The sequence below is a fragment of the Rutilus rutilus genome, assembly GCF_951802725.1.
Source record: "Rutilus rutilus genome assembly, chromosome: 5".
NCBI lineage: Eukaryota > Metazoa > Chordata > Actinopteri > Cypriniformes > Leuciscidae > Rutilus > Rutilus rutilus.
Genome location: NC_140213.1, coordinates 39,007,798 through 39,035,793, shown reverse-complemented (window position 1 = coordinate 39,035,793; position 27,996 = coordinate 39,007,798). Strand labels below are relative to the sequence as shown.

At 38.5% G+C, this 27,996-nt stretch overlaps 1 protein-coding gene across 2 annotated transcripts; it reads left to right on the top strand.

Moving 5' to 3' along the window:
• Window positions 1-612: 612 nt before the first annotated feature.
• Window positions 613-26,701, top strand: st3gal2 (ST3 beta-galactoside alpha-2,3-sialyltransferase 2). 2 transcript variants are annotated; one of them, XM_084408559.1, is made up of 8 exons: window positions 638-977; window positions 8,196-8,339; window positions 13,194-15,086; window positions 16,802-16,995; window positions 20,585-20,764; window positions 21,420-21,465; window positions 21,627-21,746; window positions 23,101-26,701. In XM_084408559.1, the coding sequence occupies exons 3-8, from the start codon at window positions 14,601-14,603 to the stop codon at window positions 23,272-23,274; spliced, it is 1,200 nt and encodes a 399-aa protein (XP_084264685.1). In that variant the 5' UTR covers window positions 638-977; window positions 8,196-8,339; window positions 13,194-14,600; the 3' UTR covers window positions 23,275-26,701. The 2 variants fall into 2 exon arrangements, with proteins under 2 accessions (XP_084264686.1, XP_084264685.1); XM_084408560.1 differs by lacking the exon at window positions 8,196-8,339 and having other exon boundaries at window positions 613-977.
• Window positions 26,702-27,996: the final 1,295 nt, after the last annotated feature.

Genomic DNA, 27,996 nt, shown 5'->3' with positions numbered 1-27,996 from the left:
CACAAGGCGGCAGCAGTGCATCAACTGGGACTTGTCTGGAATGCACATTGAGAATTAATTCCATATATAATGCCACGTATTAAAACTATACACGAGTAAAAATAACAGCCTGAATGCTACGCACTTCTAATACAGCATCTCAACATCATAAAAAGTAATGTTGCCTATATATGTGTCTGTTGGTTATGCCAAAAAGTTTTTTTTTTTTTTTTCAGGACAGTGATTACATTTAACAACAGATATGAATATACGAGAAATAATAGAATATGTATGTAGGACTAAATATTTATATATAGAGAGAGAATATATAATGTATACGTTGTGGACATATTGAATGTATATTCTCTGAGCATCCTCAATCACAGCACTTAGCGGTCTGAATTCCATCTGTTCCAAATGCATTGTGGGAAATGTAGTACAAAAAGGCGCAGGACTCGCACGCAACACCTGCCACCAACTTACACTACTTTTCAGGTGTTGTGTAGATAAATACACAAGAAATAATGTATTGGGAAAGTCACTTGAGTAACTGCACGAGCAAAGTAAAGGTTCGCAGTTTTGTGATAAATCATTTAAAGAACTACATATCCCAGTAGACTGTAAAAGGCGATTGGAGAATGTGGGGTAAGGGTGTCTTGTTGAGGGGGGGCAACACACGGACTGCACGCAACGTTGTGAGAATTACATTGTTGCACATTATCCAAGGGCTTAGAGACGCTGAAACAACGCACAGCAGGACATTTTGTGCACATCTGCATCAGCATATTATGTGGACGCTGCAACAACTACCGACAAAGAATTCATGTGAACAATCAGATGGAAGCTGAATGCTCTTCATTTAGTGCAACATCTACAACAGTCAGCAGAAATTTACGTTCTAGAGAGGAGGAGAAGTGGGTGTCTTTATATCCAAAAACTGCCCAGGTTTTAAGAATTCATCATGATGAAAGGTTATGCATCTTAAGAGGCATTGCAAGGTAAGAAAAGCATGAGCATCATAACATTTTTGATTTGTGTACATTTTGTGTGAGATAACCTGTTGTGGTCAATGCTTATGTGGTTTTCACTCCATTAATGTCTCATCCCTCCTTTTTTATTTTTATTTTTAAAGCAGATAGTCCCAGATTGAGTAGCTAGTGGTCCATGGCCCGCATCATGCATAGAGGCACTCAAGAGGGACCCGTGGCTTGCCCCTTTGTGTCCGAACCCATCTCATTTATGTGAGGGTCTCATTCCACTCTAAACCCACCCTTACCGATCTGCCAGCGTTGCTTAGATACAGGAAAGAAAGAAGGGTAGTAAAGGATTTTCTTGGGGTTGATGTGACAGGGTGACCTAATCAAGTCTTTGTCTCGTGCTTATGCAGTTTGTTCAAAGCAGACACAACTGAACTCCATAAATGTGAATGTAAACTCAGTAAAGTGAAATCAAATAAGCAGTACGTTGTCCAGAAAGACAAAAGACGTTTATTAAAGATCTATTACCATCCATTTTCTTTTTTCAGGGAAACTTATGGTAAAAGTGCAAGATTTCCTTCCATTTTTTTAGCCAAGTAGAATCACTTTAGCCATCCGATACACGGCTGTATCAGAGTTTCAACATCACTTGTGCATTAATAAACTCTGTGCTTTAAAGATTTTCATAGATTTTAGCTGACCAGCATTTTTCTATGCCCTTATCCCCAAAGAACTGTGCATTTAGCAATTATCACAGATAAATTGGTAGGTATTAGTGGTTTTTAAACTAGATTTGCTTAACATTGCTGTTTTAATATATATATATATATATATATATATATAGAGAGAGAGAGAGAGAGAGAGAGAGAGAGAGAGAGAGAGATTTTGAAGAAATGTATATATATATTTTTTTTTTTATTGTTATGTAAAAAATATGTTCTGACCATACCGAGTTGCATAACATATAACCTAAATGACCAAGTTATACTCAAGTATTGGTCTGAACTGATTAAGGTTTGTTTTTTACTAGTATTTGAATTATATGTAGACAGATAAGAGACGATAAAAATTTTGGCAGATCATGATGTTTTAGATGAGTGGCCATTAAGCCCACTTTAACTTCTATATCACACAATATCTCAATATCTAAACACAGGCTTTGCTGCAACACTTTTAATTAATATCTGATTCTATCATGACATTCAATTTGCCCTTTGCTAATTGGTCCCTTTTCAGTGAGAGAACTTGAGGACATTTGCTGTTTGGGTTAATTGCGTCACTGTGGTGATAGGGCTCTCTTTTAGCCTAGAGGTTTTTTTTTGTTGAAGAAATATCATGCATTGCATACTGAAAAATGGTGTATAGGATTTATTTTAAAACAATTTTCACTCAAGAAATTGCTAGTCAATTTTGCAAATAATTACAAAGAAACAACACATTGAATTACCGTGACATTTTGAAGTAGAAAAACTCAAATGGAATCGTCTTGTAAAACACTCTGATAATCTTCAAAATAATAATAATACACTTTATGATAAGGTCTCATTTGTTAACAGTTCATGCATTAGGTCATTAACATGAACTATATTCTTACAGCATTTATTAACCTTTGTTAATGTTAGTTAATAAACAACTTTTGACCTCAAACATGTATTCGTAAATGTTGACATTAATAAATGTTGTAGAAGTATTGGTCGTTGTTATTTCATGTTAAGTGATGTGGTTAACTATTGTTATCAAATGAAACCTATGGTAAAATGTTACCAATATTTTTGTTGTTTTTTCCAGTGTCATGGACACATGCACTCAAAAATAAATCTGTTTTGCAGCTTCACCATGCATATGCAGTCCAGAAAGCAAATGGCCCGGCTGAGTTTAGCATGACGAGTTGTAGACATCCAGTGTAATGTTTCCTAAGGCTTAATGGAGGATCATCAATTTCTTATTAAATCTTCTGTGACGGTATGCACAGTGACTCAGTGCTGAAACCATAATAAATAAATCAAAGCATTGAATATTTTAGTCACCTGATGTGTGTAATGGTAGTTCTGTTTTATTGTCATTGTGTTTTGGTTTGCCTGTCTGCCAGCCAGTTTTAGTGTGGTAAGACTTGTTATTTATCCTGTCGTTTTCCTGAGTGATCGTTTAGTTTACTAAAGATTGTTTCATTGAGTGTCTGTTCACACAACAACGATGTACTAAAAATGTAAGATTGCAGATGACAATGTTGCCAAAATGATCCTCGTTCACATGGATCTGTGAAAACGATAAAGAAACGTGTTATGCTGCCAGGCCAGTAGTTGGCGAAGTCACTTTTTAAAGAAAGACGACGCGCCTATAGACTGTACACGTAATACACATGCACATGATGTCACCGTTTTCACAAATTCACGTTTTTGTAGTTTACACAGATGATAACGGTATCGTCAGAGAATGTCTAATAAGGCGAGAAGTTTCACTCTCAGTACACTTCCGGCTTCTGAACTGGTTGCAGTTCCACTCTTGTTCCATATGAGGGCGCTCACAGGACGAGTGCAGAATGAATGGAGGTCTATGTCAGTATACCCATCAAAATCCACTTTTCTCAGGATATAATTTTTTGTCTAGTAATTTGAATATTGTATTCGAAAGGAGATGCAAAGAAATTACACATTGCTGGGTGTTAGATTTTTTAGAGTCACTTATTTGCTTTAAAAAGTATTTTAAAGTGTCAATGACTTCATACACATAGTCCTTCAGTCACTTTGGTGCTTTCGTGCTCTGCACTTTCTTTTCTCTCGAGGCATCGACAACACAGCTGACACAGGTAAATACACGTGCTAGACGAGTTTTTGTTTTGTTTGTTTCTGGTCCCGCTTCGGATGCCACGATGCCATCAAGCGGTATCTCTGGCCGTAATCAGTCCTTCACTGACCAATCAGCGTTCATTAGCAGAATGCTAGCGTGTAATGGGCAACAACAACTCAACCTGTAAGAAATCGAAAGGACATAAGTACTCGTTCATTCAACTTTCGACCTATAACCCATGTTGAACTTGCAAAACCTACTATCGAATCTGAGATTTCTCAACGGTAATCGGGTGAAAGAGACAAATTTAGCCGTCTAGCCCCATAGACTCCCATTCATTCTGCACTCATGGGCGATCGCCCACAGTGGAACTCTGGTGGAACTACAACCAAAATTCGGTACAATAGGACTTAATAGGGAGTGGGCAGGCTCTCCGTAGACGGGCTCTGGTATCATTTTCAAAAACGTGCTGCCTTAAATTTTTAAGTTCAATCAACTTAGATGTACAAGTCATTTCAACTTAAAAATCAATTGAATTTTGTATAATATTTTGATGGGTTAAAATAATGTAAAAACATGTTGTCATGACTTACTGACATCATTTTTTACAGTGTGGTGTACAAGAGTGGATTAAAAAAAGGACTTTGTGTGTTGTGATAGACTGGAAACTTGTCTTGTTTGAGCAACTGTTCCATATGACAGATGTTCATCTTCTGTAACTAGGCTAACATAGTACCTGGGGAATTTTAGGAGCCAACAAAAGTCCTGCTGACTTAGCCTTAACTAGGTTAACACTGTGTACAGAGGGAGAACGCTGTCAACGAGTCACATATGAGAGCTTTTAAATAGGTTACTCTATAGGAAACCTTTTTCTATCATGGCTAAAATTGGTTAATTCAAAGAGCTGCGACAACACCTGAAATCCAGCTATATCAACTTAAGGGTTAGTTCACCCAAAAATGATTACTCACCCTCATGTTGTTCCAACCCCGACTTTCATTCATCTTCGGAACACAAATTAAGATATTTTTGATGAAATCTGAGAGCTGTCTCACTCCTTCATAGGCTTCTATGTTATTGAAACTTGCCAGCCCAGAAAAGTTAGTAAAGACATTGTTATTATAGTCCAAGTGACTACAGTGGCCCAACCATAAGTTTATCAAGAGACGAGAATACTTTTTGTGCGCAAAAAGAAAAACTACTTTATTCAACTATTCATTTTCTTCTATGTGGGCCTCTGAGTGAGTTCACGTAGTGTAACAGCGCAGCGCTTCTAGGTTGTACGTCAGAACGTAGGCTCACAATTACCTAGCGGCTTATGAAAGGAGTGAGCCAGCTCTCAGATTTCATCAAAAATATCTTAATTTGTGTTCCGAAGTTGAGCGAAACATGGGGTTGGAACAACATGAAGGTAATTACTGACAGAATTTTCATTTTTGGGTGAACTAACCCTTTAAATAGCTCAACTCAACATTTACAGTTATGTTTGCTTCTTCATTTGGAGACCACGTGGATTGTACAGAAAATAACAAATAGGGCACCTGCTGCTGAAGACAAGAGTTGTCTGTATATCTGTATATCTGCGTGTGTTCGTACATGCATGAGTTCTCTGGGCTTCTCTTTCCCTGGGAGACCTGCTCCCAAGCCCAAACAGATGGAATAGTTTTCTTTCAGATGCTCATCATGTCAGATCACTGAAAATGTAATGCTTTTTACACACAGCAACAGTCCCAAAGATACGGACGCTTTTTTCTGCCACAGTATAAATAGATAAAAAGATAATTGCGACTTTTTATCTAGCAGTTTTGACTCTGACATTTGTGCTTATATTGCGCTTACACAATTCTGACTTTATTTCTCACAATTCCAAGTTTATCTCTTGCAGTTCCCATTTTATAATTCACAATTCAAAATGATAACTCCCAATTATGACTTTTTTTCTCAGACCTGTGAGACATAAACTCGGAATTGCAAGTTATAAAGTCTGAATTGTGAGATATAAACTCGCAATTGCTTTTTTTTTTTCGTGGCAGAAACAAGATTCTATAAAAATGTCCTCTTGAGTTCAGCCTAGACAGGAAGGTAACATGACATTCTCACCTTTCTCTATTTAAAAACATTAGATTGATTAGATTATTGCAGTGTGACACTGAACAAGCACACACCACTGTAGCTTACCTCATTTACTAATTGTAAATTAATCCAAATGACTTTTTTTATGACTCAGAATATGTGAGCAACATTCAGTGAGGTGGTCAGATAAGGGTTAACTGTGCCAGCTATGATGGCTTCTGCTGTGGTGCTCCGGAGCCAGCGTTACCCCTGGTTTTCCTCAAAATCGATGGGCTCTGCGACAGGCCTTGGCATCTGGCCCCAGTCTAGGTGGCCTGAGAGGATCTGTACTGGATGAGCGAGGAAGAGAGACATTTCTGAACACAGGAGAAGAAACACTTTGTCATGCAGAGAAAGGGATTAAAAACATTGTTAAATTGAAAGAATGAGTGAGAGAATGGAGAGGGATGACAAGGGGCACAGGCTGAAAGAGCATCTTTTTCTGTACTTGCCAAATAGAAAGAGATACTGTAGATAGATCAGTAGATAGGTACAGCCGCAGATGCATGGATAATTCATGAATATGCCACAGGGGAACAGTGAGAAGATGTGAAAGAGCAACGGAGACAGGGTCAGTAAGGAGGGGGTAGGTCAGGTTGACCACATATTGTATCCATTTGTCTGCTTTTTTAGGGATGATTTCAAAGTGCATCATTTGAAAATACAAGGTTTTATTTATAGGGCTGCATGATATATCGCAAATGTACATATCGTAACTGCTTGCAATAACTGCATGATTTTAACACAAGTTTTAGGGAGGCGCAGACAAAAGAGAGTAGACTGGACACTGCAATTGTCCAAAAACAATGTTATTATATATATATAATAATTGTATGGTCTGTTTGCTGCTTCTTTGAGATGTTTTATGCTCTGAAAACTTCAGTATTCTTCCCAGGCCTTTGAGATCCGTGAGGGCTGTTTTCTACAGCAGTGTGTCTGTGGCTTATCATGGTTGATCATAATAGACCAGCTTCTGTGAGCTGGACGCGGAGGACCTGGCTGGTGTCGGCATCCCCTGTGGATAGATGTAGAAAGGCATGATGAAGGGTCAACAGTAGCTCCAGGAGAATGTGACTCAAGAGGGTGTGTTAACTCATTGCTCTCGGGCACAAACACAATTCATGAATACAGATTGCTTGTATGCTGATAACTGATCCAGTGCCTCCTCAGGGTAATGCCCCATTTAGCATGGATATGAAATATAGTCTCAGAGTTAAAAGAAAGAAAGTGATATTTAATGTCTGTCAAAAAGATGGCATGGAATGTTTTTGTTTATGTTAGATTATTATAAATTTGGTGCGGAAGGATGTTTTTTAGATGAGGACTTAAAGCTTTTTTATCTATGCCCAAGATAATTGTGACATTAAGTTAATCAGGCTTGTTCAGATGAGTCAAAATAGCACCTAAGGTTATATCTAGTTCTACTTTCATGTTTAGTGCACAAGGCTAAATTAATTTTCCCTTGAGAGAGTATAAAATAAGACGAAACTGAAAAAGAAATAAAAATGAGAGCCAGTATTTTATTAGAGAGGCAGAATGGGAAATAAACATGACTGAAGCTGAAGGCTATACATACAATGAAATTGAGACTTGAATTTGATTAGAGATGTAGGCATTTCTTACTTGTTTTTCCATCATTTAGTTGGTTTAAGGGCTTGATGTGAAAGGTTAGTTTTTTTGTGATTAGTGTGACTGTAATGCAAACTAGGACTAGCCTTGTAAAAAAAAAAGTTTCATTTTACAACACATCTTCGATTTAAGTTAAGTATGAACTATGAACTCTGTAAATGAACGTCTTTGTGATTGATAACGTGCAATGGCACTAACAGCATGATGCCACATTCCCAAGAATTAAATGCTATTCCTCTCACAGTTATAGAGTTTCAAAATGTTGACTGAACAAAGAATCATTGAACAAAGGCTTCTGAAAACACATTCCACTGACACCAGATCACCTTGGAAGAAAATGTTGATTGAAATAGCTAAATCATAAAGCATAAATAACAAGCAATAATGTATCCATCTTTAAAAGGGTTTAATCCATTAAACATGAAATTAGATTAAGCCTTAGGGCCAAGCCGCTGAAAATTACTATTTTATGATTAGATTAATCCTCAGTCAAGAGAGAGTGCACGTTTTGACAGTATGTTAACCCTAGAGTCACTGGACAGGCATCGTTTTTCCTCCCTGCTTCCATCCAATCTGATAATAGCGGAAAAGTTGGAGCATTGACTGTTGAATATTTGAGAACAACCCGTCCAGCATGCGAGTCGGAGAGAACGCAAGCCCACCCAGTATGTGAATGTCTGCTCTTCTCTTTCAATTACATTTCCATTGCAGCCAGCTGTGAGGTTTCGTTGCCAAGGCAACTCAGACACCCACTCTACAGTGCTCGGCTCACCCTTGCTGATCAGGCACATTGGTCAAGACCCACTAAAAGCGACTGAATAACAAAAGAGAGAGGGAAAGAAAGGGTAAACTAAGGTCAGTGGATGTTTTGTGTGTAATACCTGTGTCAGTGTTTGAAGGAGGAAGAAATGGAAAAATTGATATTCGTGTTCTCTGCCTGAATTGATCTTTGAGAACGTATTACAAGCATGTGTCATATGTATATGTGTCGAGTCAAGAATGAGTGTTAATATGTTGAGCACAACTGTGAAAGCAATATCTGTAGCAGTTCATGTTTAGATGTGCTGACCAAAAGAGAATATGGAAATAATGGTTCCATATCTCAACTGCCTGTTTGTTTTAAGTCTAGCAAGCAATGTGTGCTGATGGCTTTATAAATGAGAAGACCATTGGATGGGGGTAGACTGTAGAGGATGCAAAGCTTGGTGAGAAAATGAAGCATGAATTGAATAGACAGGGAGCATAATGCTGCTTTAAGAGGATTTTGCCTTTCATTTGAGATTTTATATTCTACTGATTTCCATACTTTTTTTTTTTAGACAGTGCATCACACTTATTTGCTGGTCATAAAACTCTCATGCCGTTTTTACATTGGTTACATTGGCATGTATAGAAATTGAGATGAATATAGAAAAATGAAATAATAAATAAACTATTAGCCAATTATTATTAACTAACTATTATTAATTATGATTCTTTTTCAATAAAATTTTCAGTAACCACAAAAGTTTAATAAAAGTTAGCCTACAGTTTGTTAAAAGTTTTCACTGGCCATCAAACCACGAGTACTGATTATTTGTCATGTTCTGATAAATGTACACATCCAAACTATATTTAAAAAAAATTGTAATTTGTTTACTTTAAAACTAACACGAACCAAACAACTGCCCCAGAACATTACTGACAGAATTATTTTTAAAGGGGTGGTATAATGCCCTTTTCACAAGATGTAAAATAAGTCTTTGATGTCCCCAGAGTGTGTCTGTGAAGTTTTAACTCAAAATACCCCACAGATATTTTTAAATAGCATGTTAAAATGGCTAAAATACACTTTTTGAGGGTGAGCAAAAACACACCGTTTTGTGTCTGTTGCTTTAAATGCAAATGAGCTGCTGCTCCTAGCACACGGGGCGGAGCTTCAACAGCTTGCACTCACATAGACATGCACTGAAAATTTCAAAGGACATTTCTTAACAGTTAGTTGATGAATTTATGTAGCATATGTGTAGTTATCTTATAGTCATTGATTAGCATATTCTTTCTTGATAATCTATAAATTGTGTTCAGGGGGCGGGGTTTATGTGTAGTCCCTACCAGCCGTTTGTTGTCCTCCTTAAAATGCAATTTCTTTAAAATCAAATATCTCCCTTAGCTTTGAACTTTGAGCATTGTAACTTTGCAGATGTTGTTTATGCTCAAACAGCAACATTGCACACTAACTAAAGTTAAAAAAAGTTAAATTATAATCAACCACCCGTCACTGGGGTTACGACCAACCAAGAGCGGTTGTGGTCACATGTGGTCAGGTGTGGTCCGGATAACCGTATAGTACAGTCGAATGTCATTAAATAACCGCACACTACACGCATTTAGTACTCACTGACGACTACATTTTAATTTTAGCTTATTATTTGTACTTAGACTAAAGGAGTTGGAATTTCGAAATCAAAAATAAATGTAACAAAAAGTTTGCGTAATCCCACATAAAAGTAAAAGTTTGGGCACTTTTACGCCTTTCAGAACATCAAACCTGATCGCGCTCCCGTCGCATAACCTGATTACTGGCCAGTAATCAGCAGCAGCATGAAGGGTGTAGCAACTCTGAACTACTACTGACCGTTTTTTTTTTTTTTAAGTCTAATATTAATCCCTCAGAACATAAGGCCTACTGACCGATTATTTTAAGTCGAATATTAATCGCACACACTCATCCACTTACTGATGACAAACGATTACATTGTTGGCAACATAAACATCAGCAGCAGCATGAAGGGTGTAGCAGAAATAAACATTATTAAACTGGAATTGCTATTAAATAACTGTGCATGCACCCTCTTTTGTTGTTTCTATACTCTAAAAATCGTTAGTAGCCTAATTTGTTTAGTTTAAATTTAAAAGTAACTCGAACCGCAACCAACAGCTCTGAACTACTACTGAACGAATTATTTTTTAAAAGTCGAATATTAATCCCTCAGAACATAAGGCCTACTGACCAAATCGAATATTAATCCCTCAGAACATAAGGCCTACTGACCGATTATTTTAAGTCGAATATTAATCGCACACGCCACACACTCATCCACTTACTGACGAGTCGACAAACGATTACGTTGTTGGCAACATAAACTAAAGGAGTTCGAAATCGAAAAGGTAAATGGAACAAAAAGTTTGGGAGCCCACATAAAAGTCGAAACTTGGGCGAGTTCATGCTTTTCAGAACGTCAACCCTGATCGCGCTCCCGTTGCACCAGCAGCAGAAAAAAAACGATTAAACCTGAATTGCTGTAGCAGCATTAAATGACTGTGCATGCACCGCAGCCTCGTTCTGATTCTCTCTTCATAATGTGGGCGTCTAAAAAGAAGTAGCGCGTTTAAGGTTGACAACGTCTGAATCAAAGAAGTAGGCATTTACCTCTGCCGTAGAAAATGAAATCTGACATTCATTTTTCTAATTGGAATGAAAGGGAGAGCATTATGTGATCTCTAGCGGCTCACCCACGCATGCAATCACAAGCACGTGATTTAATCTGCAGCCACAGTGAAAACAGCACGAGCCACCTGTTTGTTTGATATGCTGTCTCAATATATTCTATTAAATCCACGATTGAACTGTTGGCATCAAACTGATGTGTGTAAATATATTATCCTGCATTGCTTTTATTGTCGAAACTGTTCTTACAAACATGCATTTAAATTAATGTTAAAACATGCACAAATTGGTTGGTGTAATTTTGTGAGAGCAGTGAAGTCCATGCCCATGCCCATGCCTGTGCTCCACATATTCAGCTCTGGTAATTTAGCTCAGCGGATGCTCTACAGAGAATATTCAACATAAATCAGTGGTCACAAGAGAGCCCCAAAGATAGAAACACTTCAACTGTGGTGTCTTCACAAAATTTGTGTGAGGGACAGTTATCAGTGAATATGATGAAAATGAAAAGTCAGTGAACAAGAGGGGGGAAAAGAAGGATTGGAAAGTTGAAGGCAGAAACCATAAGGATTTCTGAGCTGCAACTTTTGGTGCATTATGACAGGTAATGCTTATATTACCATGCTTTTCTTTTTTTTCTCATAGTGGCAGAAGAAATGTGAGACCACTTGTAAAAATTCATTTATTTTGTATTGTTTTCTAATTTGATACACTATTTTTATTTGCAAATTATTTTATCAGGGTTAAATTTGACTGCCCTTGGATTGAAAAATTAAAATGAATTGAGAATGGCAGAATTGACCTATGCTAAGCCACGCCCCCAAACGCGATGAGCCAATCACAGTGCGCATAGCTAACCCAATACACTCGGACATTCTCTGCTTCCACGTCCATTGAAATGTATTGCAGTTAGTCGGTTTTCATTCGTTTTTATATGTTTTTTTCTTGTCATTTTAAGTTTAAAATGGTCAAACGGTGTGCATGGGGTACATGCAACTCCGACACTAGGTATCCTGAGAGGCTGGCCTACGGTGTGTATTTTTTACCCTTTCCCAAGCCACATCTCAACCGAGATAAGTGTCTGCTCTGGATTAAGTTATGCGGTAATTTAGACCACAACACCAACTAAACGTGGATAAATTAAACAAGAATGTCTACATCTGTTCTAAGGTAACTTTAAGTCAACAACGTATTTGAACGTTATCTTTAACGTAACGTTAGGCTAACGTTAGCCTAGCTTCTAGCTGAACAAAATGATGGAGTATGTTTTTATGTTTCCACTGTTCGATCGCGCCCGCGCCTCTCTCTCTCTCTCTGACACACACACACATTTCAGCATTGCAATCTTGACATCGCAGCCTGTTCATTATGCTGCGTTCACACCAAACGCGAATAGATACATTTTGAATCCATTAGCGCGTCCAAAGCGAATAGGACGCGGGTTTAAAGCGAAATAGCACCAAACTATAACGTTTACACTGTGATCTGTAAATCTTTGTCTGGAGCTGAAGCTTTTCATCGACCTTCTCAACAATAAAATTATGAATATAACCCTCCAATGCATAGTTAAGGCCCTTTTGGTAACTTCGAGATGATATATATAATCTTTCTGTCTCCAAAAATCATCAATTGCCTACTGTGAAATGTCTCCTACTGTGACAGCTGCCATAGCGCCTGTTACCGAATGTTGACTGTTTGTCCGAGTGAGTGGAGGGGGCGTGGCTTAGCCCAGTATTTGGTTTGTAGCATTGACAGCAGCTCTTGATCTAATCGTGTGATTAAATTACATTTGTTTTGTTTTTTATACAAAGGAGTTCATATCGACAGAAATTGTTGGTGACCTTAGGAATAGTGTAGAAAATTTTCATAATCATTTTTCCATAACCTTTTCATTAGGTTTACGTTTTTCAAAATCCTTTCAGTGTGTCTCAGACTTTAGAACAGCCCCTGTACATTTGTAGAAACATTTGTGGTATGTTTTTCAAAACACTGCTTTATTTTTCTGTGTACATTTCAGTCATATTATTGTAATTTGTGATAAATGCAGAAAAATGTCTCAGGAGCAAAACACATTTTGGCATGTAACTGTGTGATATATATATATTTAAAATTTTGCTTGCCAATAATCTGCTATTTTTTGGCAGTTTTCTGAAAGTTTGAATATGAAAATCTGTCTTAGAATTTGTGCAACTAAAAAATAATAACATTATGAATGCAAATCCCTGTCTTGATATGCACTACATAATTCTGCACTTCTCTGTCTGTCTGTTACCCTGTAGTTTGGAAGGTCGCCCTAAATCAAGAAGAGCAGCTGAAGACAACAGCATCTGGATTCCTCTATGATTCTGATGCACTGCACCCTCTCCGACTGACGGGTTTTCTCGGCAGCAAACTGGCAAAGAGAAAGAGAGATCACACAGGTGGGCCAGCAGCATCCCAGAGATTATAGATTTGGAGATTACAGTACAACAGCAGGTCAGGGCACATTGCCTTGTTGAAATCCGAGTTCTCCACCTCACCAATTCCGTTAAAAGCTGTCATCGTGAAATTGGCAGGCGAGTCCTGCGACGCAACACACGTTCGCACGCACTCGACTGATCACGTACTCCTCTAGCTGCTAGACAACTGCAGTGTTTGAAGAAAATCTGATGGAGTGATGGCATTTTGTTGTTTGCCTTTTTCTATAATCCAGCTCCTTGGCTCTCAAATCCCTTTTTTGTTCTTGAGCCATTAGATTCTTTTAATCGTCTTTGTTGCCATCTTTTACTCCTTTTTTTTATTTGGTTCATTTTTATCATCCACTGACCTGGAGAGAGTCAAAGTGCTCAACTTATCAAACTATGATGTAGAATGTCCTAAAGTGCACAGTTAGACTGGAATGTTCAAACCCCACTGCTGTTTTCCAGACGGTTGTGAATTGAAAGCTCAAAGTTGAATCTGTTTCATTGAAGACATCATAAAGACCAATGATCAAGACAAATGAGGCGGCATGTCTCTGCACTTAAAATAATTCGCAGGATACGCGACTACAACGAAATGAATGAGGCGGAAAGAGTTTAGAGTGTTGTATAATATAAAGCTATTCAAGATGTCTGCAAAAGAACTTCATTACAAGTCTGTGAGAAAACTCCACCCTGTTCCTCCTCTGGCTGTGAAGTTCAGCACGGTGGCTCGGTAGACAGAGCGTAAGGATGCGGTCAAACCAAATTACAGTGACAAATTTGGACTCATAGAGGACTGTAATGGAACAGACACGGATGACAGCCTAGCTTGTCTGGCACTGAGATGTCAAAACCGCAGAGAGGGCTATTCTTCCAACTGTCACTGCGAGGAGAATAGAGCAGATCTCACACACACGCCTACAAGCAGACTGATTTTTTTAGAGGCGAAAGACTGGTGTTTGTTTGAACCGTGACAGTTCAGAAGCGTGAAAGAGAGAGCTGGAGGAGATCCCATAGGGGGAAGAGATCGAAAATAAAGAGCGGTAAAAGGCTCCACGGCAGCGGTGACACGTTGAAAGAGAAGACAGACAGACGGCAGATCAGCAGTGGTAGTTCACAGGCAAACAGTTTTGTGAGATTCACACACTTTTGGGTTTAAAGCTTGTGTCGCTCAGTACGCCAAGTAGTACTGAGTCCAGGTTGGGCACGGTGGCAGGGGCCGGTTCATGGCAGTGGGGCGGGCGCATGCCGTCTGTGCCTCCGCAGCGAGAGGGACGCTTGGGCTTGGGTTGGGGATGGGGATGGGCCACATGGGCACGAACTCCGAGGACGGGTGAGCTGAGGCCCTGGGCGCCCGTTGGAGCTGTGGCGGCAGGAGAACGCGGGGGCATGCGATGCTCCCTGCGCGTCTGCGTGGTCTTGGGATCCCTGGCCCTCCTGTTCCTCACCTCGCTCTTCTTCTCCTTCTCCCTGAGAGGAGGAGCCGGCCTGCCTTACTTTGAACCCCCGGGATGGGAAGAGTCGCGCAGGGTTAAGCTAGTTCCCAGCTATGCTGGTTCCCACCGAGTGATCCCAGCTGAGAGCTCTCAGCAAAAGACATGTGCCTGCTCTCGGTGCGTGGGCGACCCAGGCGTTTCCGACTGGTTCGACGAGAACTACGACCCGGACATCTCGCCTGTGTGGATCCGGGACAACATCCAGCTGCCTTCAGACGTGTACTACTGGTGGGTGGTAAGTGATCTTACTCAGTTGCAGCTTTTATATCAGGATTGCATTCCCTTGACGTGGTTAGACTTTGTTGTGGTTCGATTTCGTGAAATGCTTTTGACCTCATGCATTAACTAAATGGTAAAAACAAAATGAAATGTCTGCAAAACTCCCACTGTCCTTAATTAAAAGAAACCTATTTTACTGTGCTTCTTTCCTTTTAGTGAGGGATGTTAGCGGTCTGCAGTTGTGCTTATGCATCATGTTTAAGCGACACGAAGCCAAGAGAACATGAGAAATGTCTGAAAAAAGTGTGTCAGCTGAAAAATGTTAGTCTGTAATACTTGCGCGGAGTAAATTAAAAGCAGGGAGGGTGGAGGACTGCATTAAGCAAAAGAAGCAGAAAGATTTGGGGATGAGGGTTGGGAAAATGTCTGCACTTCTGGAAACTACAGAATTTTGCACTTCAAAAACATGCTGTCCCAATGCTGTTCTAGGTGTTTGCTTACTGGTAATAATAATAAAATAAAATAGAAACTGCTAAAGTCCCCCTGTGGTGAAAATCAAGCTTTTAATGTTGTTTATATGTGTGTATGCTTTAAGACAAACAATGTGCAAATTCATAAGTCAGCACCACTGCTGAGTATTTTCTCTTTTAAACTGCAATGAACCAAAGACAAAAACGCGGTTTGAAATTGCTGTTGTTTGTTTCTGACGTCACAAACTACACAATCACGTCAACGTGATCGTTCAACGAGTGGATCTCTGAGCTGGTGTGAGTGAGTGGAGGCAGGGTTAATTTGCATATTCATAGAACCGCATATACTAAAGCCATTCAAGCTATTTTAAGGCATCAAGGAAAAAACATTTAAATATGTCATTTTGGTGATCAAAGATGAGTTTTAAGAGATAAAATTGTTGACTACAGGGAGACTTTAAATGTTTTGGCAATATTGGAATTTTTGGACTTTACTGAACTTTAGAAAATGTCTAATCAGAGTATAATGGGCATAATTACTCAAAATGAATTGTGTAATTTGTTTAATCATGAAGCTTTTGTTGGACTAATGAAATTAGTCAAAGTTTTTGAATTGCAATTAATTAAATTCCTCTTCCTTTTATTCCAATTCCAATTTTAAATTCAGATTTTTGCCTAAATCTGCTATACATTTAAAGATGCACATATACTGTATCTTAAATGAATATATACACTACTGGTCAAAATCTTGGGGGTTGGTACGTTTTTGTTAAATGTTTTTGAAAAAAGTATTTTTTGCTCACCAAGGATGGATTTATTTGATCAAAAATACAGTTAAAAAATAATTCTGTTGGTGACCGAGTTTTCACATTAAACACAATGGCTTCCATCATGTAGATGGGTGTACCCAGAGAACATCTGCCCAGAATTATTAGCTACAATAGAGACCTGACAAAACTGGGGACAGTGAGGAGGAGAAGGAAAGGAAAGAAACCGGAGAATGAAGGGATGTCAGTAAAACACAAAAGAAAAGATTTTAGGTCTGGTCTTGAACGTTTTTTTTAAATGTATTCATTCCTCACCGCAGAGGGCTTTATTGGCACAGTGGCTAATTGGCTGCCTGGATGTTTATTTTAGTATGCATGTGTGCGCAGGCAGGTGTGCAGATGGTTTGAAGTTAAAAGATAACTGCCCAACCTTATGTCAGTTTCTTTCTTTCTTCCTCCCTCCCTCCCTTCTCTTCCCTCTGGGTCCTGTACAGATGTTGCAGCCTCAATTCAAACCCCACAACATCCAGCAAGTTCTACAGAGGCTGTTCCAGGTCATTCCAGGCCGTTCCCCATACGGTTCGTGGGACCCTGCCCGCTGTCTGCGCTGTGCCGTGGTGGGGAATTCAGGAAACCTCCGCGGGGCAGGTTACGGTCCAGTGATTGATGACCACGACTTCATTATGAGGTGAGTCTTGAAATGCCTCTGGGAAAAGAAGTAGGGAAAGAAATGGAATCTAAGTACATATTCAAGATTATGATTGGGTTTTGAAACAAAATATGAAAAAGGTTGTTGTTGTTTTTTCAGTTTATTTATTATTTTTTTTTTATAGGTGAAATATGTAATTTCTCTACTTCTAGCAAAAATAAGTTTTTTTTTCAAATGGGTTTCCTTAACACCCCCATCATCTTCTATTGGTTGATCAATACGATAGTTCCTTTGCAAATTTAGAACATAGGTTGAATTTCAGCCCAATTTTAGCCTAGGATAGCCTGGAAATCCAGACCTAAATCTGAAAGATTAATGGTCTGGCATCGACTAATGAAAATCGGCCAGCTCGAGGGGCGGCACCAAGCATGCATTTGAAAATCTCACTGCACGCAATTGGATAACACTATGACCAATCACAACAAGCCCCATACGCTTAGCTACCAGCGGAGCTAACTGGTAGATTAGACTCTTGCCGTATCCGGTCGGCAAAACAGCAAAAACGCTCTTCTTGCAAAGGAACGATTCGAGCGCCGTCTTCTGTTCCTCTTTTAGAGAAAAAGCCAAGTCTAACTCGTTCATTGTAGCGGCCAAAGCCGTTTCAAACAACTGGTGTTCATCCATAGCCATCTTGCAATGTTTACTAATGACGACTTCGTCACAGCGCTGTCGTCATCTGTTTAGCTCGCCTCTGGCATTAAACATTAAAAACAATTACATAACCTTTTAAGGAATAAAATGAGAAACCAACAGAACATTGCTCGAGCAAGACCTTTGATGAAAGAAAGCCACGTCTATATCTTTTTCCGTATCAATATATTTATAGTTGTATTTATTTTATAGCTTATAGCAATGTTTTTGAATCAGGAGTATTCACCTTAGTTTTAGTATGCAACAATGGTCCTGTTTTCTGGGACACTGATCACAGCCAGATATGGTGGATTGACATTTGCAATTTCAGGTTTCAGTCGAATGAAAATGGAAAAGGGCAGATTGTGCGTATTGCTGCTTAAAGAAAAGAGTAAAATAATGGCCTTCGGGAGACAGAACAGTGTATGTTTAGTAGAGATCAGAGAGACGGAGAGGCTGAAAGAGATGGAGGTATAAATTGAGGTGCTATTTCAGTGAAGTCTTAAATTAATCCCGTCCTCCGACGAATCCATCTATTTCTTCAGCTGTCTCCTCGTCTCTTTATTTGTTTAACTGCTGTCTGCTCTCATTTCGACACTGTTTAAGAGATGGTTTAAGAGATGGTATGAGTTTTCTTCCCCAGTCGAATGTGTTTGTTGCCGTTTATTGGCTCATATAAATTTGCATTGTCCTGAAAGGTTTTTTAATGGTAATTAAACGGTACAGTTAGCATCCTTGTAGCATCCATGTATCCCACGTTTTCTGTATATACTTCTATATTACGTACTGGTGTGGATTTTCTGTATAATTATTTGTGACTTGATTTTATAAAGGGATAGTTCACCCAAAAATGAAAATTCTGTCATCATTTACTCACCCTCAAGTTGTTCCAAACCTGTATGAGTTTCTTTGTTCTGCTGAACACAAAGGAAGATATTTGGAAGAACGTTTGTAATCAACAGATCTCGGTCCCCATTGACTTCCATAGTAGGAAAAAAATATACTATGGTAGTCAATGGGGACCGAGATCTGTTTGGTCACAAACATTCTTCCAAATATCTTTCTTTGTGTTCAGCAGAACAAAGAAACTCATACAGGTTTGGAACAACTTGAGGGTGAGTAAACAATGATAGAATTTTCATTTTTGGGTGAACTATCCCTTTAATGTCAAATATTTTTAACTTTTTGAGGGCAGGTGTGAAAACCAATGCTATGTAAAAAAAATAAAAAATATCACCAAATGTATAATACTAAACACCAAAACCGAGCTCTAGAATAATAAACCTTCCTTGTGGTTTCATTAAAAAAAAAAAATCTTCATTTTAAATGAGTATTGTGGTTTCCAGTTTAAGCCATGTTTTTTTTGGCCTGTGTTTATTAAAGATTGATGATATAAGAAGAAAAGCACTTGAGATTTGATTGGTAAATCATCTGCCTGGCTTTGAGACAAGCTTTGAGTCTTAAGAAGATAAAGAGAGAAACAGGCGGACATGTACATTTGTTGTTTTGCATTAAAATCTCCAGGACTATTACATCTAAAGCTTCCTGCTGGCTCTATACAAGCTTGAGATTCGACATGTTACAAAATCCTGGTGATGTAAGGTAGTTCTCTGAATTTGAGTGAATACATGTAGGATGCAGATAGAGAATGAGAAATGGTAGCAGGGTTTTTCTTTTTTTTCTTCTAATCGGAGAATTTTGTTGAGAGGACATGAGCTGTGAAATATAAAGCTCTGAAATCCATCGGCGCAATAGACGTGTCTCCGAACAGACACCGACCCCGTCTGCGTTCCCGTCTGATCCACCCTTTCTCCATCATCTTGCTAGTCTCTTGCAGTCTGTCTCTCTTAAAGGACTAGCTCGCCCAAAAATGAAAATTGTGTCATTTATTCATCCTCATTCTCAAGTCTTAAAATGTCTTAAAATCAATTTGATCAAATTTAAGGCCATAAAAGTCTTAAATATCCTAAATGGTTTAGCAATGTCTTAATTATCACAAGGTCTTAAATTTGGGGATGAACTGTGATGTGATGGGCCTAATGTGATTATTAAACTTCAAAGGTGATGATTTAATTAAATAAATGTGTGAACGCTGCACAGTCTAAGTGAAAATGTCATGCCATTGCATGTTCTTCAGGTTTGCAGTTTTAGAGCAATTCTAAATCAATGAATATCACTCATTTATGCCAATAATGATCTACCGTTATCTAGCGTTGATGTATTATGACAATTTTGCAATTAAAAACCTAGACATTTCAAAATAAAATTCTTGTTGTTTTGTATTTTTTAGTCTTGCTTTATGCATAAAATACTTTCTCTGATGTTATTATTATTTGGTTATTTTAGTGACACATTAAACTGGATCTGGCATTTAAAATTTCATCATTAAATTCAGTATATAAATTTGACTAGTATCTGCAAAAAGCTTTTTAAATGCATTATAGAATCAGCAAAATATTGATTGATTTCTAATTCATCTGTATTGAGATGACGTGAGCCAATTTCAGTACTTATGTACAGTATCGATTAAAACATGTCTTGTGTATTTTAAACTCGCTCTTTCCCTCTTTTGAAGTTGAATATGTGCTGCAGCCCGTTTAATTAAAATAAGCTGAGATACGTGGTTACTCATTTTATTCATGCAGGTCTTACATTTATTTGATTTTAGCAACTCTGCAGATACCCTGTCATGTTTTTCTTCTTCTGTGGAACACAAAAGGAGAATTTTGAATAATGTCCTGATTACTCTTTTCTATGCCATTACAATGAGTGGCGAGGGTTTCATTCTGTCTGCTTTTTTCAACCTGAATGCTCTTTCTGTTTGTTCATTTCACTCTATCATGGGGAAAATAATGAAATGCCAAAGTAATATGGCTTGCTTCAGTGAAAAAGAGAGAGGGTTTTCACGGTCTAATTCAATTGGATCTGTGTGTTCCAGGATGAACCTGGCCCCCACTGTAGGGTACGAAGAGGATGCCGGCAGCCGTACCACACACCACTTCATGTACCCAGAGAGTGCCAAAAACCTGGCGGCCAACGTGAGCTTTGTGCTGGTGCCCTTCAAGACTCTCGACTTGTTGTGGATCACAAGTGCTCTCTCCACCGGCCAGATCCGCTTGTGAGCACAATAACATTTTTCATTTCATTTTCATTCTTTCTTTTCTTCTTTTTCTTTCCTTTTTCATTTAATTTATATTGTCATTTTAATATGGTAAAAAAAAAAAAAGTCATAAGAATGTGACATCCCATCGATAAACGAGTTTTTCAGTTTTCAGACACTGGATTTAATGAAAATTTGGTTGTCAATGCCTAAACCGTTTTTTTTTTTTAAATCAAATTCTTATTTAAATATTTTTTCTTTTTTTTTTAAGAGTGTGACATCTCATCAATAAATTAGTATTTCAGTTCAGTTTACAGGCGCAATGTGGATTTAATAAAAATTTGGTTGTCAATTCCTGCATTTTGAGTAAAATGAGTTGTAGAATGCCGTAGTAGCTGCAGCATGGCCAATGAGACATTGATTATATTCTGTCTATGAACACACTGCAGTGTTCTGTACCCATAAATTCAACATTCAAAGCACACACACACACACTGCCACACATCGTAGCACTTTATCAACAATATTCTCTACTTCACTGAAAAACACTAGAAAGTTAGCAGCAGTTCAACTCCCGGGTTTTTATGAAAAGATGAAGAGATGTCAGTGGGAAGACTTATAACTTTATCTTTCCAAATCGCCCTCTCTTTCTCTCTCTCTCTCTCTCTCTTAGTACTTACGCTCCAGTGAAGCAGTTTCTGCGTGTGGATAAAGACAAGGTAATATATTCCCATCCTCCTATCCCATCTCTCAAAGATTTATATTCTCTGAATTAAGACACTCTTTAGATCCTGAACAATAGAACACTATCAATCTCACATTGAGTCTTTATCTGTTTTCTCTGTGCTGCTATAAATCTGCATATGTATCAAACCTGTAGGTTCAGATCTTCAACCCAGCTTTCTTTAAATACATCCATGACCGCTGGACACATCATCATGGGCGCTATCCCTCCACTGGCATGCTCGTCCTGTTCTTTGCTCTACATGTATGTGATGAGGTAAGACCTTAGGAGGGCATGATACACACACACACACACACACACACTCACCAGTAACTTTATTAGGTACACCTTTCTAGTACCGGGTTGGACCCCCTTTTGTCTTCAGAGCTGCCTTAATTCTTCGTGGCACAGATTCAACAAGGTTCTGGAAACATTCCTCAGAGATTTTAGTCCATATTGACATGAGCATCACGCAGTTGCTGCAGATTTTTCTGCTGCACATCCATGACGTGAATCTCCGGTTCCACCGCATCCCAAAGCTGCTCTATTGGATTGAGATCTGGTGACTGCGGTGGCCATTTGAGTATAGTGAACTCATTGCAAAGTTCAAGAAACCAGTTTGAGATGATGTGAGCTTTGTGACATGTCACATTATCCAGCTGGAAGTAGCCATCAGAAGATGGGTACACTGTGGTCATAAAGGGATGGACATGGACAGTAACAATACTCAGGTAGACTGTGGTGTTTAAATGATGCTCAATTGGTACTAAGGGACCCAAAGTGAGTCAAGAAAATATCCTTCTCACCATTACACCACCAGCAGCCTGAACTGTTGATACAAGGCAGGATGGATCCATGCTTTCATGTTGTTTATGCCAAATTCTGACTCTACCATCTGAATGTCGCAGCAGAAGTCGAGGCCAGGCAACATTTTTCCAATCTTCTATTGTCCAATATTGGTGAGCCTGTGTGATTTGTAGCCTCAGTTTCCTGTTCTTATCTGACAGGATTGGCACCCGGTGTGATCTTCTTCTTCTGCTGCTGTAGCCCATCTGCTTCAAGGTTTGAAGTGTTGCGCGTTCACTGTTCAGAGATGCTCTTGCGCAGACCTCGGTTGTAACGAGTGGTTATTTGAGTTACTGTTGCCCTGATGCTCAGTTTTAACTTCAGCAGATCATCTTGACCATGTCTACATGCCTAGTGAGTTGCTGCCATGTGATTGGCTGATTAGATATTTTTGTCAACGGGCATATGAACAGGTGTGTGTGTGTGTACACTACGATTGAAAAGTTTTGGAAACAATGTTTTTGAAAGAAGTCTCTTATGCTCACAAAAATACACTAATATTGTGAAATATTATTCAAACTTTTCTTTTACTAAGTTTTCTATTTTAATTTATTTTAATTAGTAATTTATTTCTGTAATGGTGAAACTGAAATGTCTTTACTGTCACTTATGATCAATTCCATGCTTCCAGGCTAAATAAAAGCAGTTTTTTTCACAAAAGAAAAAATCGTATGAACAGTAGTGTGAACTACGTAAGATTATATTATAAATCATAAAAATTTTAAGTTTTATTTACATTTCCAAGCAGTGACTGTGAATTAATTTCTGCCTCTTGACTCTATAGGTGAATGTATTTGGTTTTGGGGCGGACAGTCGGGGAAACTGGCACCACTATTGGGAGCAGAACCGCTATTCTGGAGAGTTTCGTAAAACAGGTGTCCATGATGCAGACTACGAGGCCCAGATCATCGACAAGCTGGCCAAGGCTGGCAAGATCTCAGTGTTTCCTGGAAAGTGAATCTGGGCACCAGGTGCAAAGAAATGGACCAACTGATGGACTACCATAAACAAAACCACCCATTATCCACTTGACACACTTAGTGTGCCTGTTAAACATGATCAAGAAGTAGTTTCATGATCTTATTACCATTCTGTGCTGTCCTGAGTGGTCAGGAGTCTGGACAAGTGTCCCCCATAATGTGGTGGTTTTGAGAGGAGACGCTAGTAAATGTGCTTTTCCTTGCAAGCCTACCTCAACTGGGACAAGGAACTTGACTTGGAAAGGAACACTAATATCTCACCACTAAACAGCATGTTAGGTATATGTGCTGGGAATGGAATAAACTCATATTTATGACTTTTGTTGAGTAGTGATGATACGAGAACTCTTTCCCGCCTATCTCTTATGTGTGCTCACGCCGAGGTAAGATAGATGAGTGAGACCTACAATCACCATAGTGTATCATTGTACTCTGTGATTCATTGAAGGGACAGTTCAAAAAAAGAAAATTCTGTCATCATTTACTCTCCCTCATATTGTTCCAAACCTGTATGGTGTACTTTCTTCAGCAAAACACAAAAGAAGATATTTTGAAGAATGTTTTTGAAAAAACTGTTGTCAATGAAAGTCAATGGGGTCCAAAGTTGTTTTGCACCATTGAATTCGAAGAAAGAAAAAAAATGCCGCAGAGACATTTATCGAAACATCCTCTTTTGTGTTTTATAGAAGGAAAAAGCTGGGCAGATTTGGAATGACGTGAGGGTGAGTAAATTACAGAATTTACATTTTTAGGTGAACTATCCCTTTAACTAAAAGCTTGGACATAATGGCGGCTCGTTTCACTACTCCTCACGTCACCGGGCATAAACCAAGCTTTACTCTGTCTTATAAGATATTTTATGTTTAGTTGTTCGTGTTTGAAATGATCCTGCTAACAGTTTGCTATCACTGTGTGCTTGCATCAGTCTGAACAACTTTGCTTTTTGGTTAGTTTTTTGTTTTTGCTAATTACATCTTGAGTACTGATCGTTCCTCTGGTCTGAGGAGGATGGACAGATACTCAAAACCACTGACGCAGTCCAATATGAACACATATGAGCAATATATTCAAAATACGTGGAGTACATTTAGAAATCAACGCTAATACAGCCGTGGTGATTGTTTTAGAGATGCACTGTGAACAGTAGTAGCGCTTCGTTGTTGATCTACAGCACATACTCCCTTAAATCTAAACTACTGAAATAGTATTAAATGATGGAAAGAAACTGCAAAAAGCATCAGATTGAGAGAAATAAGCTTTCATTTATGAAGCCTGATGCATTGCGATACAATTCAAAACTAGCTGACAGATCTTGGTAAAATTGATGGATCTCATTGATAAATGTTTTCTTGAAAGCATGTAGAGTAGACACTCCTTTGCTGCTGTTCAGTCATTTACCATCAAAAATAGGTTTTTCTTGTGTAATTTATTACATTATACATTTTTAAGACAAAGGATAACAAGAAAGATCCATGTGAACGCCAAGTGTTTTCTACGGAGGCCCTAAAGGACATGGTGATGTGGGGGAAATGAGATGGGAGGATAATTATTCCAATGCTTTAGTTATCTTTTGTTATAGTTTATACATTTTGCATTAGCTTGAAAATGTTTGCTTTCCTCCGAGAAACTTTGGGTTAGCTTCCCAGAGAAATTATGCGCACGTTTGCACAACGCTTGCGTTCTCCTGAGAAACTTTGGGTTAGCTTCCCAGAGAAATTATGCGCACGTTTGCACAACGCTTGCGTTCTCCTGAGAAACTTTGGGTTAGCTTCCCAGAGAAATTATGCGCACGTTTGCACAACGCTTGCGTTCTCCTGAGAAACTTTGGATTCGCGCTCAAAACTTTTGACGTCTTTGTGAGCAAACACAAAGGGATGCAGAGGTTCTGCGAGCGAACGCAAAAAGTTTTGCGAGAGAGATTTTGCAAGGTTTCGGGGGAACGTAAAACATTCCAGAGAGAACGCAAAAGCACTGAAATACGATCGATTTTACTTCCCCTCTCCTATCGCCATTTCCCTTTGGGGGTCCGTAGCTTTCTGTTTTGGCCTAGTCCAAGTTTTGACTTTCAGGTGCAGTAGTTCTTTTTCAAAATGTAGACATATCAGCTATTTCAGTGTGCAAATGCACATATGTTACATGCTTGGGTGCCTTGTCCTCGCTTCTGGACACATCCTCTCTCCAGAGCACCGCTAACCTCATTATAAGACGCATAAACACATGTTATTGTTCCTTTAGTCTTCTTACAGAGCATTTATTGACACATTCGCGCGCGCACAAATCTGGGCTCTAAAATAGGGCAAGGATCGTCTACCCACCAGCTGTCCTCCACCCACACATGATTCACGGCTTCTCCTGTGCGCCACCATCTCATCCTCTTGTCTGTTCTACTTTAAACTAAGCTGAGCGCCGTGCCTTCGGGATCAGGGTGGGAAAAGTTCTCTCACCTGAAAACTTTCTCCCCTCTTCATTTTTTTAAGCGCTACCTACCTGCATTCGCTTTCACGTCGGAAAAGTCTCCTGAACCTTTAGAAAATCTAGACTTGTGGCACACAAGTGCTTTTATACATTGCCAATAAAGTGTAATCGTCTTTTGACGGTTATATACCGGGGAATATTAAATACACAGTGCTGCAGTTGACCTATTCTGAGGGATTATTATAAGGCGTTTTACAGTGAAATTCTAATATCACGGACACGTAGGATGGGCTGCAATCTTATTGGTAGAATATCGAGATGTGCAGTTGGTCACCAAAGACTTTTAACCAATTACTTATCCTGATTTTTTTTTTTAAAATGTATTGTTCAGAAAATTTAGATTAAGAAAAACGCTGGCTCGTGAAGTTCTTGTATGTATTGCTCTTAACAGTATTCAGTAATCCTATGGTACTAGTGGGCTATGAGGGATGTTTCTCTTCTTGTTTTTGTGTCAAATCGTAGCCTGCCGAATGATATTCAGGCAAACCTCAAACAATTTATGAAAGACTACATTATTTCTCTGTTCTCTCCATTTGAAACGTTCTGTCTGTGGCCAAATTGCATGACGAGATCAATTCGAAATTGGCTTTTTCTCTTTATGCTCTTGCCAATGTTCTCAGCACTAAATTACTGGTATTTGTGGATCCTTATTGTCACACTGAGAGAGCTTTTTAGGACTTCATATCATCTTTTGCTGAATTGTTTATAGAATTAAAGGATGCAAAGTTGTCAATGTTATGAACATTACACAGCCTGTGAGACTTAAGTTTTCCACAATCAAACACATGATTGTGCCTCCAGGATAGATGTTGAGTGAGGGAGGCAGTTTCATTTTGTTTTCTTGACATTTTTGAAAGGCTTTATGGTAAATTCCCCTTTCGATTTGAAGAAATAATTAAAACGGCAGCCAAAAAAAAAAAAAAAAAAAAATGAGGCTACAGTATTTAGATATGTCCATTTGAGTAGAACAAACTCCATTATCCACACAATGTTGAATCCAGTTCTTCATTTGATGGAACCCTTCAACAGACTGTACATATCCTCACTGTGCCACTGTGTTTGCTTTCATTAACTTATCATTAGTGTTGATATAGTGTCTATTGGTCAGTGCTTTTTCTTTCCTTTCACAACCGCAGTCTTTGTGTAATTATGGACTGTTTTTAATCTTTATGCTACTGTAAGAAATAAACACATTTAAAAATGGTTTATTTTTGTGTGCTTGGACATTTATTTACAAGCAAACCATTTTTTGATTCTTTGATGCAGTACATTTTTATTACAATCTCAGTTTTAAACTCTTGATTTGATTGAAATAAAAGTTTATGTACTTTTATCAGAATATGTGATTTCTTTTTATTTATTTCTTCACTATTACAATTTCATCCTTTTTCATCCATGTCCCAGTGTGCTATGAAACTTCCTACATGGAAAAGCTTGCATGTAAAATGTCCCATGCAGGCGTTTCATCTTATTGTCAAAATGTTAAACGTTTTCCTCATGCCCTCAAAACCAAGGTCCATCTCGTTATTCTTTTGTAATATTGCTTAAAAACCGCACAAACATCAGTAATGAATGATGGATTTGTGGAATTCTTGGATGTGTGGGATCAACACTGTAAAAAATTAACTAATTACATTAAACTGATCTCAATATATAATACTAATCTTGTATAACTTATAAAACGGTGAAAATTGCGTAACTTATTACTTAATGTAAAACCACTTAATGATTATATAATGTTTGATTCTCATAACCAAACTTTTATAAGACAGTTAAACTTCACATTGAATCCCTCACTAAGCAATGACTAACTTTATACAATGGCAAAATAGTGAAAATGGCTAAAGTTAATGTGTCTGAGCTTGACTGGAGCATATGTCTGAACGTCTGGTGCAATTATTCATAGAAATTGCAACACAAGCATATTCTGTGTTTAAAATGTAAGAGTTCGGGAAAACAAAAATGATCGGCTAGTTTTCAAAATAAGTTTGCATGGTTGAGCAGCAGCTGTGCAAGAGTGGTATAATGAAAAGTAGGGATGAATTTGGTGAATCAATGCTAAATGTAGTTAAATTTAGATGACTGGATGAAAGGCCTTATTGTGAAACTCCCCCAAGAAAGGCGTTCTTCAGAGTTGAGACAACTGGAGTGGCATCAAATTGCTCTCAGTCCCATTAAAAGCCATCTGTAGAGTTCTTCTATACAGGAATGACAGGCTTTAAACT